The sequence below is a fragment of the Salmo trutta genome, chromosome 21, assembly GCF_901001165.1.
Source record: "Salmo trutta chromosome 21, fSalTru1.1, whole genome shotgun sequence".
Lineage (NCBI taxonomy): Eukaryota > Metazoa > Chordata > Actinopteri > Salmoniformes > Salmonidae > Salmo > Salmo trutta.
Window position 1 is genome coordinate 13,097,053 of NC_042977.1, and position 16,333 is coordinate 13,113,385.

Below are 16,333 nucleotides of genomic sequence, written 5' to 3' on the forward strand. Positions count from 1 at the left end.
GGTCATTCTGAGAGAGATAGCAAGAGAGCTGGCCAAGGACGGCACGTTCAAGAGTTTTGGAGAGAAAAGAAAGAAGGGATACTGGTCTGTAGTTGTTGACATCGGAGGGATCAAGTGTAGGTTTTTTCAGAAGGGGTGCAATTTTCTCACCCCATGCAGATTTGTCATGTCCACAATTATCCTTTCTATCGCCGGCCTGACAAACAGCCGGAATGTGGACGCGATGTCGAGCGTGTGCGACGCGGCGTAGGCCGTGGGGCCAGGCGTCACCGTGGGGCCGGGGTGGCGGACGGCGCGGGGCAGGTCCGGGCTGCGATAGGCCATGGAGGACCATTTGATTTTGCCGTTTTCTGACAGCAACGTCTCCCTTTGGGCTTGGCCGGCCGCGGCCGCCGCTGTGTCATCTCGCTCTCGCTCTGGCTCTCTGTCTCGCTCTCGTGCAGCGGCCGTGTCTCCCTCTCGCTCTTCCGAAGAAGAGGAGCACGACCGCGAGGCCGAGTCCTCCGCGTCACGTTCGGGGTCGTATTCCTCACCCTCTTCGTCTTCCGAAACGTCCTCCTCTTCGGAATCGCAGTAGGCTATCTGTTCCAGGACCTGAGCCGCGCTGAAACCAGGGCTGCGAGGCGCTGGCGGCGGCCTCACGCTCTGCGGTGTCGCATTCCTCACCGTCCTCATCATCCTCATCTTCTTTTTCTTCTTCTTTTTCTTCTTCTTCCTGACAATATTAGTAGCCTAACAACAACCACACACAATATCCACAACAAAGGGAAGGTAGTGTAGGAAGGAGGGCGTTTTAAGAATCCATTCCCAAACTCACATGGGGCCCAAGGGCAGTACGGGGGCAGTCTGGCTGTTCGCGAACAGGGCCCTTGTCCGGAATGTGGCGCGTGTGAGTTCTGGGGCAGGACATTCCAGTGGTATCCACCTGGTGGTAGTGTGGTATAACAAATATTAGTAGCCTCTCTACGGCCGGCCGACAGTGGCCACGTGAACGGCCGCTGCCCTCTTGCACATTGACGCACCGCCGCTGGCCTCCCACCGTGTGATAGCACAGAGGTCGTGCGCTGACTTCTTGGGGACGAGTGGTGCCCGGGGGTAACTCTGACCCGGCCGGGACAACGGCAGGGGGGTTATAACATACACATTGCTAACGCTGCGCCCAGCCCAGGGGGTCGCTCTGACCCGGCCTAGACAACGGCAGGGCGATTATAACATACACATTGCTAACGCTGCCTTGGGGTCGCTCTGACCCGGCCGAGACAACGGGAGGGCTAACACATGGCCGAGCCAGGGTCGCTCTGACCCGGCCTGGACACGGGAGAACAGCACCTAACACATGGCCGAGCCCTGGTCGCTCTGACCCGGCCGAGACAACGGGAGGGCTAACGCTGCGGTCAGAGAAGTGAAAATTATGGTCAGTAAAGAAAACTTTAAGCTCGTCTCTCAATTTAGAAAAAACATGTCAATACTTCGCCCCTTGATAACCAGCACACATTGTAAAGCGTTACATGGTTGCTGCCCATATCATTGCTTACAGAGTTCAGGGGCCTTTCTTTAATAAAGTTGCCCATTAGTTATATTTTCAGATGGTGTCAACATAATTAAATTGTCATGCACTTTGAAGTAGAATGACCATTTAAAAAGTCACCAGAGGTGACCTCGCAGTCGTTCTACATAAAAATCTTGCCAACATCCTAAGGGAAACACTGATGTGCTGCTCTTAGAGGGGTTGGCTGACAACTAGTGGTGTAACGGACAGTGGTTGATCCGTGATCCATACGGATCACCCCCCCACAGTTCAGCACGCATGTGAACCGCGGATCAATTGCAAAGTTTAACCATCATAGTGTGAAATAGTTTTAAAGTAATAATTCCCTAAATCTCGATGCAGAGTTGCAGTGAAAAGATAAAGACAAGACAGATGCGTGCTGTATTTTACTCTGAAGCCTGAATGTTGATTTGATAATTTTTTTTAAAAACAGTTGTGTGTACTGTTCACTTGAACGGGGCATGCTGAATCAATCCTGGATGCTCGCGTTGCAAAAAGAAAAGAAGACAAAAAGAGCAGTGACAGCCTTGGCTAGCGGAGGAGCTGAAGAACTGGAAAAGCCTCCCGCTTCATTTAAGTCTCATGGGAGTATTTTGGCTTTCCTGTCAAATATGGAAGAAGGGTGGTGGACAACACCATTACGGTGTGTAGGCATTGTGCCACAAGAAAGCCATATGGATCATGGAAATACATTGAGCATGGCCACACAATTAAAGCGTCATCACCCTGGTGTGTCAGTGACGGGAGCCACCTCAGCCAAGAGACAACTTCTCACCGTGGCATTTAAGCAGCCTTTTGCTGCAGAATCAGACCGGGCTAAAGCCATCACCAAATCTATTGGGATGTTTATCTCTGCAGACATGAGGCAATTCTCTGTTGTGGAAAACAAAGGGTTTAAAAATATGGTGAAAGTGTCTGAGCCACGCTAAGAAATCCTCTGGCGCACCCACTTCAGTATGAAGATCGTGCCAGATCGTTATGAACAGGAAAAGATCAAAATTGTCGATGAATTATCCAAGGCATCCTCTGTTGCCCTCACCACAGACGGCTGCGAAGTCCGGTGCCACAGCCACGCCCCCTCTATGAGAGTCACACAGGCACAAACTCTGCTAGCAGAGTGGAAGCTAGAGAGGCCCAATAACAATATCCCAACCACCACAGATAATGCCAAGAACCAAGTAAATGCAGTGATAGAGGCTGGACCGGGGCCACAAATAGCTTACTATGTGATCAATTTAGCATCCCAAAGGAGAATCTCAGTGAACCAGATGGACCGCCTCCTTGAGAGGATCAGGGAGATGGTTTCCTTTTTCCACCGAAGCACAACAGCCGCTCATGTGCTTAAGACCAAGCAGGAAATGCTACAGCTACAGACCCACAAGCTCATACACCATGTCACAACAAGCTGGAACTCCACTTATGACATGTTGGAGTGACTTCTTAAGCAGCAGCCAGCTGTATACTCTGCACTAGACCCTGTGGGGGAAATAAAAAATACCATAAAAAAAAAAAATGTTTAGACATCGTCCCCTTGTCTGATGATGACGTGAAAGTGACAAAGGAGGTCCTCCAGGTGCTCAAATCCCTCAAAACAGTTACAACCCTATTGAGCACTGAAACTATCTGTGTCCATGATCCTACCTCTGAAAACAAGGATTCTACAATCCATGGCCCCAAGTGAGGAAGACAGCACCATCACTAGAGATGTCAAGGCTGCCATTAGGGAGGACATGAACCCCAGATACCCCCCTAATGTACAGGACTACCTTCATAGATCTACTGCACTGGATCCAAGGTCTAAGTCCCTGTCTCACCTAGACCCTGCCCTACGCCGGAGGACATACAGTGATCTCACCACTGAGATTGTGGCCATTGAAGAGGTAAAAAAAATAAGAGGGAATTACTTAATAAACATACTGCAGTCTAATCTTAGTCTATTGTATTGCTATTAGAATCATCCATTTTTGATTTAGAATAATAATGGGTTTTATTAAATATTATTGCCACAATTATAGTTCTATGAATTATGAAAATAGTTAGTTTAATAGATCATTTTTTTCTGCAGGGTCAAACCACAGAGCTGACAGGAGCAGACTCAGAGACATCTCCTCCACAAAATAATTTGGCCATGAAGGAGCTTTCGGGAAGACCTTTGCGAGCAAGGACACAGGCAAGATGTTTGCCAACACCATCAAAGAGGTGGTGGCATCATTCAAGGCAGCAAGTGGCATTCCAGTGGATGGTGATCCACTGGCATGGTGGAAAAGCAATGAGTGCAAATACCCTCACATTGCCATGATGGCAAGACGCTACCTGGCTGTGCCTGGCACTTCAATTCCTAGCGAGAGGGTGTTCTCCACGGCAGGGGACATAGTGACTGCAAAGAGGTCTACCCTTTCCCCAGAAAATGTAGGCATCCTCATCTTTTTGAAAAATTATTTGAAGTTATAAGCTCAGGGCTGCTTTTCTTTCTTTCTTTCTTTTTGTACTTTTTTGATGTGGACACGGCATATTTTTTCATTCACTATTGTTCAAAGGAAGAAGGTATCATGCCTCATATTGCACTTTAACAATTGAGTATTCAATATTTTAAAAATCTACTTAAACATTGAAAAGTTCCTTGCTGTAAGTGTTCTTTAAGTAATAAATGGAAAGCAAAGCTATATTTGTCTCCCTTTTTTTCTTGCCGATCCGAAAAATTATCCGATCCATGACTCAAAACCGTGATCCGATCCTAGAGTTTTGTGATCCATTGCACCACTACTGACAACGTCGTGAAAATGACGCGCACATTAATGGGGCCGGAAGCCGTGCCTTGTTATGATACTAAACAGTCAGATAGCAACAACGACAAGAATCTGCCTAGTGGGGAATCGTTTTATCTTGACACCAGGTCTTGCTTTGAGGTGTTGACTGATTTCATGTCAAATCAAAGTTTATTGGTCGAGTACAGACCTTTGCAGACGTTATCACAGGTGCAGCGACATGTTTGTGTTTCTAGCTCCAACAGTGCAGTAATACCTAGCAATAAAAAAACTATCCAGAAAAATAAACAAGAAAGGAAATTAAGAAATATCAGAATGAGCAATGCCAGAGACCGGAATATGTATACTAGGGCTGTCCCCGATAACAAAATAAATATTGATTGGTCAAAAATGTAAAATGTGTATTTTTTCATATAGACAATGTTTTAATAAAATCAACTATATACAATCCATTCGGAAAGTACTCAGACCCCTTCACTTTTTCCACATTGTTACGTTACAGCCCTCTTTAAAAATTGATGTTAAAACATTATCAATCTACACACAATACCCCATAATGACAAAGCGAAAACCGAAATACCAAAAAGATATGATTTGGAAAGACACACGTCTATATAAAAATGTCCCACAGTGCGAGTTTTTCACTTGCATTTTCCCCTAAAAATAGATATGTGCGAACCGGAAACATTATTTACGAGCACATTGTGCGAGTAAAGATTACAACCTACCGTAATCTATTTTTCCCCCGCTGTGGCTTGTTTAAAAACTACAAGTCCCACATTCCACAAGCGGCATGCGCTAACCACAGTAGAGTTTTCTGTGATGACGCAGTCCAGAGTGAGAGAAAGGTGAACAACACTGGAAAAAAGTATCGGTATAAGTTAACGTGCAGACATCGCTAAAAATGAAGACCATTCCATTTTATTTTAAACGAAAAAGAGAATCCGGCGAGGGGGATTCACAAGGTTCAACTAATGAAGCCTCTTCACAAGGTTTACCTGAGGCGGCTAACGTTGACATGGCGGCTAACATTGGCGAAGCTGCTGAGAACAACGTTGGTGAAGCTACGGTGACCCCCGCTGTCACTTCATCGTCCACTGTAGCCGGCAGAGGGAGAACATATAAATTCAATGCGAATTGGCTCAAAATGTTCCCATGGCTAGAGTTCGAAAACAACGTCAAGTTCTGCAAATATTGTAGAGGGCAGAAACAAGCAGGCAACTCATCCTTCGTGTCAGGACACCCGCATCTGAAAAGAGTTAGCATAGCGAAAGATAACATCTCGCAGCGGCATATCCAGTACAGAGATCTGTACCTGTTGAGAAAGGAGAAACCATCATGCACGGTGTCAGCAGCCTTGAGGAGGCAAGTGCTGCTGTCTGAGGAGGAGAAGAGGAGGCAGCTGAAAATACAGATAAACATTGCATACTTCATTTTGAAAGAAGAACCTTTCGTCAAATTTGGGCCGCTTATCAGACTCCACCACAAAAACGGAGTTGACATTAATCCCACATACGACAATGATGTAAGATGATCAGTCAAATTGCTGACATAATGAGAGAGAGCCTGTCAATGAAGCTAAAAGCCGCAAAGTATCTTGCCATTCTAATAGACACTGATATACCCAACACCGAATCCGAGATTGTCTACATGCGCTTGTTGGAGGATGGGAAGCCAGTCAATCTCCTGGTGGGACAACAGACCCTTGAGCACTTCCATGCCATTGGTAAGTCGTTTCCCTTTATAGGCTTTATTATTGTGTAAAGTTTAATCATTATTCGTAATGGAGATATAGTGATAGTTTGTCAGAAATACTTTTGTATAATTGTTTGTGTTGTCATTCGAGGTGTTTTGGATGCCACCAAGGCCACACTTCATACTGTTTGCCCAGAAGATGACGGAGGGTCATGGATGAAGAAGTGCATCTCCTTCGGGGCAGATGGTGCCTCCGTGAATATGGGACACCGTGGGGGAGTGATTACCCATCTGCAGAGAGAGGCAGGGGGGCATATAATCTCAATCCACTGTATGCCACAAAATGTATTTGTTACAAACCTCTCTGATTTAGTTTTATTTGTTAGCAGAGAATGTTAAACAATACTCAGCAAGGCTAGAGCTGGCAATACTGACCATTCAGAAGAAAGAGCCAAAGGTGTCTGTCGTGTACGATCTTCTGAATCTGATATGGAAGACGTATCACCAGCGGAAAATCCAAACGAGAGCTCTATCTCTCGGGCGAGAGCTCGGTGTGGATATTTGTTTAGCATCAAGGGAACTCGCTGGATCCCCCATGTAAAAAAAAAATAAGAATAATCAAAATCAAATTTATATAGCCCTTCTTACATCAGCTGATATACCAAAGCGCTGTACAGAAACCCAGCCTAAAACCCCAAACAGCAAGCAATGCAGGTGTAGAAGCACGGTGGCTAGGAACTAGAGGTCGACCGATTAATCGGAGGGGCCGATTTCAAGTTTTCATAACAATCGTAAATCGGTATTTTTGGACGCTGATTTGGCCGATTTTTTTTTTTATTTTTTTTTTATTTTTTTAAATTTATATATATTTTTTTAGGCCTTTATTTAACTAGGCAAGTTAGTTAAGAACACATTCTTATTTTCAATGACGGCCTAGGAGCGGTGGGTTAGCTGCCTTGTTCAGGGGCAGAAAGACAGATTTTTACCTTGTCAGCTCGGGGATTCAATCTTGCAACCTTACGGTTAAACTAGTCCAACGCCCTAACCACCTGCTTTACATTGCACTCCACGAGGAGCCTGCTTGTTTCGCGAATGCAGTAAGAAGCCAAGGTAAGTTGCTAGCTAGCATTAAACTTATCTTATAAAAAACAATCAATCATAATCACTAGTTAACTACACATGATTGATGATATTACTAGTTTATCTAGCCTGTCCTGCGTTGCATATAATCGCTTAGGTACACGTTGCTCCAACCATAAACATCAATGCCTTTCTTAAAATCAATACACAAGTATATATTTTTAAACCTGCATATTTAGTTAATATTGCCTGCTAACATGAATTTCTTTTAACTAGGGAAAATGTGTCACTTCTCTTGCAAGTCAGAGTATATGCAACAGTTTGGGCCGCCTGGCTCGTTGCGAACTGTGAAGACTATTTCTTCCTAACAAAGACAGCCGAATTTGCCAAACGTGGATGATTTAACAAAAGCGCATTTGCGATAAAGCACAATCGTTGCACGACTGTACCTAACCATAAACATCAATGCCTTTTTTAAAATCAATACACAGAAGTATATATTTTTAAACCTGCATATTTAGCTAAAAGAAAACCAGGTTAGCAGGCAATATTAACCAGGTGAAATTGTCATTTTGCATTCATTGCACGCAGTCACGGTATATGCAACAGTTTGGGCCGCCTGGCTCGTTGCGAACTAATTTGCCAGAATTTTACGTAATTATGACATAACATTGAAGGTTGTTCAATGTAACAGGAATATTTAGACTTAGGGATGCCACCAGTTAGATCAAATACGGAACGGTTCCGTATTGCACTGACAGGAAAAACGTTTTGTTTTCGAGATGATAGTTTATGGATTCGACCATATAAATGACCTAAGGCTCGTATTTCTGTGTGTTTATTATGTTATAATTAAGTCTATGATTTGATATAGCAGTCTGACTGAGTGGTGGTACGCAGCAGCAGGCTCGTAAGCATTCATTCAAACAGCACTTTTGTGCGTTTGCTAGCAGCCTTTTGCAATGCATTGTGCTGTTTATGACTTCAAGTCTGTCAACTCCCAAGATTAGGCTGGTGTAACCAATGTGAAATGGCTAGCTAGTTAGCCGGGTGCGCCCTAATAGCGTTTCAAACGTCACTCGCTCTGAGACTTGGAGTAGTTGTTTCCCTTCCTCTACATGGGTAACGCTGCTTCGAGGGTGGCTGTTGTCAATGTGTTCCTGGTTCGAGCCCAGGTAGGAGTGAGGAGAGGGACGGAAGCTATACTGTTACACTGGCAATACTAAAGTGCCTATAAGAACATCCAATAGTCAAAGGTGTATGAAATACAAATCGTATAGAGAGAAAAAGTCCTTTAATTCCTATAATAACTACAGCCTAAAACTTCTTACCTGGGAATATTGAAGACTCATTTTAAAAGGAACCCACAGCTTTCATATGTTCTCATGTTCTGAGCAAGGAACTTAAACGTTAGCTTTCTTAGATGGCACATAGTGCACTTTTACTTTCTTCTCCAACACTTTGTTTTTGCATTATTTAAACCAAATTGAACATGTTTCATTATTTATTTGAGGCTAAATTGATTTTATTAATGTATTATATTAAGTTAAATTAAGTGTTCATTCAGTATTGTTGTAATTGTCATTATTACAAATAAATACATTTAAAAAATTGGCCGATTAATCGGTATCGGCTTTTTTTGGTCCTCCAATAATTGGTATCGGCGTTGAAAAATCATAATCGGTCGACCTCTACTAGAAACATGTCCACAGAACCCTCAAAGTGTTCCTGCGACATGCGCGGGCAAAGCAGGTCAGTTTTACACAGGAAATGTAATGCTACACTATTTTTTTTTAAAATGGGTTCAAGACACAAATTAACTTTCAGAATCAAGTAATTGACAGGTGACAGTTTATTTACTCACTACTTAACAGAAAGCGAGAAATGGAATATGCACTTGTATATTCTGCCATTTTCTCACAGACATGTTTGAGTGAGCTATCTTCACTTAGCCTCACCCTGCAAAGGAATGACCTGATCCTCCCCCAAGCCATGTCAGAGTTGAGCAAGACAGTGACCAGACTGGAAGCACTAAAGCTTAGGGCAAAGGCTGGAGGCATGCTTGCTCAGTAGAAGGGTGATGAGAGGAGATTCCAGGTGTTAGGATGAGAGCTTGTTAGGATGTAAGAAATCGATTAACCTGTTTGGGTGAGGGGGCAGTATTTTCACGGCCGGATAAAAATGTACCCGATTTAATCTGGTTACTACTCCTGCCCAGAAACTAGAATATGCATATAATTAGTAGATTTGGATAGAAAACCTTCCAAAGTTTCTAAAACTGTTTGAATGGTGTCTGTGAGTATAGCAGAACTCATATTGCAGGCCAAAACCTGAGAAGATTCCATACAGGAAGTGCCCTGTCTGACAATTTGTCGTCCTTCTGTAGCATCTCTATCGAAAATACAGCATCTGTGCTGTAACATGACATTTTCTAAGGCTTCCATTGGCTCTCAGAAGGCGCCAGAAAGTGTAATGGGGTGTCTGCAGTCTCTGGGCGAAAAACAGCAGGAGTATTTGTGAGTGGTCAGGCTGGGAACAGTGACACTGGAGATGCGCGTCCACGAGACTACTTTCAGCCTTTGAATGAATACAACATCGCCCAGTTGGAATATTATCGCTATTTTACGAGAAAAATAGCATAAAAATTGATTTTAAACAGCGTTTGACATGCTTCTAAGTACGGTAATGGAATATTTAGATTTTTTTTGTCACGAAATGCGCTCGCGCGTCACCCTTCGGATTGTGACCTGAACGCACGAACAAAACGGAGGAATTTGAATATAACTATGGATTATTTGGAACCAAAACAACATTTGTTGTTGAAGTAGAAGTCCTGGGAGTGCATTCTGACGAAGAACAGCAAATGTAATCCAATTTTTCTTATAGTAAATCTGAGTTTGGTGAGGGCCAAACTTGGTGGGTGTCAAATTAGCTAGCCATGATGGCCGGGCTATGTACTCAGAATATTGCAAAATGTGATTTCACCGAAAAGCTATTTTAAAATCTGACAGCGCGATTGCATAAAGGAGTTCTGTATCTATAATTCTTAAAATAATTTATGTTTTTTTGTCAATGTTTATCGTGAGTAATTTAGTAAATTCACCGGAAGTTTGCGGTGGGTATGCTAGTTCTGAACGTCACATGCTAATGTAAAAAGCTGGTTTTTGATATAAATATGAACCTGATTGAACAAGACATGCATGTATTGTATAACATCATGTCCTAGGAGTGTCATCTGATAAAGATCATCAAAGGTTAGTGCTGCATTTAGCTGTGGTTTTGGCTTTTGTGACATATATGCTTGCTTGGAAAATGGCTGTGTGATTATTTTCGGGAGGGTACTCTCCTGACATAATCTAATGTTTTGTTTTCGCTGTAAAGCCTTTTTGAAATCGGACAATGTGGTTAGATTAACGAGAGTCTTGTCTTTCAAATGGTGTAAAATAGTCATATGTTTGAGAAATTGAAGTTAAAGCATTTTTGAGGTATTTCGTGCCACGCTATACCATTGGATATTGGTGAGGCGTTCCGCTAGCAGAATGTCTGTCCCTAACAGGTTTTAAGACTGATTCTCACACTGAGAATCTATGTATTCGTTGCCCAACAATGATTTGAGGATAAGTCTAAAACAATTTATGGGAGACAGGCAAATGGCCAAATATTTCAGTGTGTGTGTGTGTGTGTGTGTGTGTGTGTGTGTGTTATTTCTGTTAAAGGGAATAACACTGAAGGGGAATCTGAAAGGCTTCATGGACCTCACCAACCCCCAGATGAAGCAGCACATGGAGGCGGCCATCAACATTGGCGTGGATGATCTCAAAGCCAGGTTTGGTGGTTTGCTGAAGGATGAGGGTGTCCAGACCCCAGTGGAGTCTTTCAAAGTGCTAAACCCTGACTCATGGCCAGAAAACCAGGCCAGCCATCTCACCTTTGGCGATGATGGTGTGGCAGACCTGATGAGGTATTTCAAGGAGCCTCTAGAGGTAAGAATTTATTTTACACTGCATTGCCATATGAGACAATGTTTGCATATTTGCAAACTCACTTGCTCTGTCAATCATGCAGATCGGGGTGCAACATGGCTGCAATCCAGGATGAGTGGCAGGGGCTGAAGATCCTGGTCAGCCACAATTTCAAGGACAAGTCCTACAGTGGCCTGTGGGAGACCATGTTGACAAAGGACCCCTACAGGCACGATTTCAAGGTAGACTAACAGTACTGAGTGGTTGTATATGGTATCCAATGGTTGGCCACTGGCACGCTGGAGAAGTGTGGTCTTCCCGGACTCAGCTGTACTGGGCGGATGGCAGACAACGTGTGGACGAGCGGTTTGCTGATATCAACGTTGTGAACAGAGTGCCCCATGGTGGCGGTGGGGTTATGCCTTATGGCAATCCAAGCGTGGGCCGCGCCGGAGATACCCAACTCGGAGAGGGTGGAGAGGAGGATCTGATGGTTCACAGTATCAAAGGCAGCAGATAGGTCTAGAAGGATGAGAGCAGAGGAGAGAGAGTTAGCTTTAGCAGTGCGGAGAGCCTCCGTGACACAGAGAAGAGCAGTCTCAGTTGAATGACCAGTCTTGAAACCTGACTGATTTGGATCAAGAAGGTCATTCTGAGAGAGATAGCTGGAGAGCTGGCCAAGGACGGCACGTTCAAGAGTTTTGGAGAGAAAAGAAAGAAGGGATACTGGTCTGTAGTTGTTGACATTGGAGGGATCGAGTGTAGGTTTTTTCAGAAGGGGTGCAACTCTCGCTCTCTTGAAGACGGAAGGGACGTAGCCAGCGGTCAAGGATGAGTGGATGAGCGAGTACGGAGCAGGCAGTGGATGTGGGCTGGAGTGGATAAAATGTCAGGGCCGATTTCTAGTCCCAGTCCGTCCGTATTCATTACGCCGATTCTGTTACAAAAAAACTTATTAAAACGGAAGCAAACGGAACGGGAGGGACCTACCTGAATGTGTCCCACCATAGAAACTGTCGTTTTAGTTGTGAAACTGTTTGGCTTATGATTACTGCATCCAAGGTTTGTTCTAGCTGGTTATCGTTCTAGCACGTAACGTCACGAAGGAAAATAACGGTCCATTAATCCCAATTTCTATTTGCAGAAATGCAGCCGTTTCTCAATAAAAACTATGTAGGCAGCTTGTTGGACATGAAATTATCTTTCCCTTGTAGCAGTCGGGTTGGCACCCACAGAAAACAAAATTAGTACCTATAGCTAACTTCTTCAGCTAACTCTTGGCTTGTTAGCTAACGTTAGCTACACAGTGAAATCAAATAAACTGTACTGAAATTGCCTTGGGTTTGTGAGGTTCCATAATGAGTTATTGAATATAGCTATTGCAATCACCACTGCAAACTGTATACACGACAGTCATTTACAAAAACATTGCCCTACATACGATAGCTAGCTAAACACTTAGCTTGGAAGCCAGGCAAGATAGCGGTTGTCTCAAACAACGCACTAGCTAACATTCACCTATGTGCTACGTCGGGTAAAAACAGGACCTTCTCCCTAATACATCGAGCTGGCTACAAGAAAACAGATTCGTTTTTGGTCGTTACCTTATCCTCTCCTTTTTCAGATTTGCCCGTTGTTGAGAACAGGCTAGACCAGTTTAAACAACGAAGAGGTCGCCACCGTATTCCCCCTCCTTTACCGACCATCATCATGTTAATCCCGAGAACTCAGTTTAGCAGAATTGAAGACCTTCAGAAAATCTCCCTAAAAATGTTTAAAAAAAATATCACGCGACCCTAAAAAATACCTCCAAAAAATGTATAATTCAATGGATAATATTGATCAATAACATTACAACCTATATTCACCCACTCAAAAAGACAGCTAAAAGTTAGAATTTCCAATGTGTTTATCATTATACTTTCAACCATCGAAGAGCACAACCAAATTCCAATGAAAAAAACAATGTCGGATTTGTCACACAAATGTCTATCACTCTGGCTTTCAACCATTTAAAGGAGTAGTTCACTATTTTACAACTTGATGTTAGATGGTTCCTCAACCCTGAAAGTAGTCTATAGGCCAAGATAACTGAACCATGGATTACAGTTTTTCTTTAAACAGCCACTACAAACTTCAGCTAACTTTCAATGGAAGTGGTGGGGGCATGAGAACATGTTAAAACAATTATCACCTGAAATCAATTCAAATCAACTCCATATTTGGTTTGATGTTACTTAAAGGTGATTTTGTCATTTAAAAGAAAATAACATGCTCACATGCCTCCATCACTTCCATTGAAGTTTTCATTTGATTTAGTCTTATTCTTTAACTAACTAGATTTTTGGTAACATGGAGACATGAAACTATCCAAGGAGAAGATACATTTCCATAAAATGTGGATATTTGGTTCATATCATTACATTTTAAATCCACCATAGCTTGAAACCTTAGGCTGATTGTATTGTCTATTTATAGCTGAATTCTGGGGTTAATTGAAACAATAGTTGTTGATACACATTTTGAATGGCTTTTACATATTGGATGTTTTACAAGAAAATTAGTTTTTTTCATGGTTGTTTCTATTGTTTTTAAATGAGAAATATGTACTTTTTAACAAACTCAAAAGTAATATTCAAATGCTGTTTTTATGCTTTTATGCCATTTTTTATGTGTATAAATGTTGTATAAATTTAAATTAGCTGTTTTTAAAGGAAATGTAACAAAACTTTTCCAAAATAAAAAAATAGGCCTGGATAGCATCGTTGATGATAGCATCAAAGCTTCTATTTAACTAGGCAAGTCAGTTAGGAACAAATTCTTATTTACAATGAAAGCCTTGGAACAGTGGGGTAACTGCCTTGTTCAGGGACAGAATGACAGATTTTTACCTTGTCAGCTCAGCGATTTGATCTAGCAACCTTGTGGTTACTGGCCCAGCACTCTAAGCGCTAGGCTACCTACTGCCCAACAAAAACAATAACAAAGAATATCTATATACAGTACCAGTCAAAAGTTTGGACACACACTCATTCCACAGCTTTTCTTTATTCTTACTATTTTCTACATTGTAGAATAATAGTGAAGCCATCAAAACTATGAAATAACACATATGGAATCATGTAGTAACCAAAAAATATGTTTTATATTTGAGATTCTTCAAGGTAGCCACCCTTTGCCTTGATGACAGCTTTACAGACTCTTGGCATTCTCTGAACTAGATTCGTGAGGATTGCTTTTCCACATATGCTGGCTGATTTTCCTTCACTCTGTGGTCCAACTCATCCCAAACCATCTCAATTGGGTAAACACTGGGTGATTGTGGAGGCCAGGTCATCTGATGCAGCACCCCATCACTCTCCTTCTTTGTCAAATAGCCCTTACACAGCCTGGAGGTGTGTTTTGGGTCATTGTCCTGTTGAAAAACAAATGATAGTCCCACTAAGCGCAAACCAGATGGAATGGTGTATAGCTGCAGAATGCTGTGATAGCCATGCTGGTTAAGTATGCTTTGAATTCTAAACAAATCACAGAGAGTATCACCAGAAAAGCACCCCCACATGGTGGGAACCACACATGCGGAGATCATCCATTCACCTACTCTGCGTCTCACAAAGACATGGCGGTTGGAACCAAAAATCTTAAATTTGGACTTAATAGACCAAAGGACAAGTTTCCACCGATCTAATGTCCATTGCTTGTCTTGCTTGGCCCAAGCAAGTCTCTTCTTCTTATTGGTGTCCTTCAGTAGTGGTGTCTTTACAGCAATTGGACCATGAAGGCCTGATTTACGCAGTATCCTCTGAACAGTTGATGTTGAGATGTGTCTGTTACTTGAACTCTCTGAAGCAATTATTTGGGCTGCAATCTGTGGTGCAGTTAACTTATCCTCTGCAGCAGAGGTTTTTGGGACTGCACTTGGAGAAACTTTCAAAGTTCTTGACATTTTACATATTGACTGACCTTCATGTTTTAAAGTAATGATGGACTGTCGATTCTCTTTGCTTATTTGAGTTGTTCTTGCCATAATATGGACTTGGTCTTTTACCAAATAGGGCTATCTTCTGTATACCACCCCTACCTTGTCACAACACAACTGATTGGTCCGAAAACATTAAGAAGGGAAGACATTTCACAAATTAACAAGGCACACCTGTTAATTGAATCTGGTTGAGAGAATGCCAAGAGTGTGCAAATCTGTCATCAAGGCAAAGGGTGGCTACTTTGAGGAATCCCATGTACCCAATGATTAATGAAAACTTGCTATGTCCTCATTGTGGTTTTATGGACGTGTTAAATGTGTCTTATTTATACACTTTTGTAGTGTTTGTGAAATGCATATTGTTATGTTTGGTAGCACTTATTTATTTTTCCTTTGCCTCCAACCCCTTTCCATGCTTGGAACGGATGTGGGTGGGGCTAGGTCTACATAGAGGTGCTGTTTTCAGAAAATTCACAAAAGCTCTGACGAAGGCCGTGAGGCCGATATGTAAGCTTATTAAATATCAGTGATACTATCAAGAGCAGTGTGCAGTTTCCTTTTTTCCTTCATTCTGTTTCAACTGTTGCCATGCACCTGCAAAAAGATTGCTCAGATGTGCGAGTGCCTTTTGAACTTTGAGGAATCTAAAATCTAAAATATATTTAGATTTGTTTAACACTTTTTTGGTTACTACATGATTCCATATGTGTTATTTCATAGTTGTGATGTCTTCACTATTGTTCTACGATGTAGAAAATAGTCTACGATGTAGAAAATAGTAAAAATAAAAAAAAACCTGGAATGAGTAGGTGTGTCCAAACTTTTGACTGGTACTGATTGTATACTGTAGCTAAGAAATTAATACTAAGTGGATGTTTTCTAGTAATGTCACGTCCTGACCAGTAAAGGGGTTATTTGTTCTTATAGTTTGGTCAGGACGTGGCAGGGGGTATTTGTTTTATGTGGTTCTGGGTGTGTTTGTGTATGTGTTCATGTAGAGGGGGTATTTGGTTTATATGGTTCGGGGTGGTTGTGTATGTAGAGGGGTATTTGATTTATTAGTCCAGGATTTGGTTATTGTTCTATGTTAGTTTATTTCTATGTTCAATCTAGTCATTTGTATTTCTATGTTTAGCTAATTGGTGTTGGGAGCTTCAGTTGGAGGCAGCTGTCTATCATTGCCTCTGATTGAAGGTCCTATAAATAGGAATGTGTTTGTGGGAGATTGTTTCTTGTTTTGCTGTATGCCTGACGAGACTGTCTAGTTCGTTTTATTTTTATTTATTTTTTGTATACGTTG

At 42.3% G+C, this 16,333-nt stretch overlaps 1 protein-coding gene across 2 annotated transcripts; it reads left to right on the plus strand.

Annotated features, from left to right (window-relative positions):
- Positions 1–5,011: 5,011 nt before the first annotated feature.
- LOC115156718 (uncharacterized) lies at positions 5,012–11,488 on the plus strand. 2 transcript variants are annotated; one of them, XM_029704333.1, is made up of 4 exons: positions 5,012–6,040; positions 6,161–6,312; positions 10,806–11,072; positions 11,155–11,488. In XM_029704333.1, exons 1-4 carry the CDS (start codon positions 5,845–5,847, stop codon positions 11,185–11,187), a joined length of 648 nt encoding a protein of 215 aa, XP_029560193.1. In that variant the 5' UTR covers positions 5,012–5,844; the 3' UTR covers positions 11,188–11,488. The 2 variants fall into 2 exon arrangements, with proteins under 2 accessions (XP_029560193.1, XP_029560194.1); XM_029704334.1 differs by lacking the exon at positions 6,161–6,312 and having other exon boundaries at positions 5,070–6,040.
- The last annotated feature ends 4,845 nt before the right edge of the window (positions 11,489–16,333 follow it).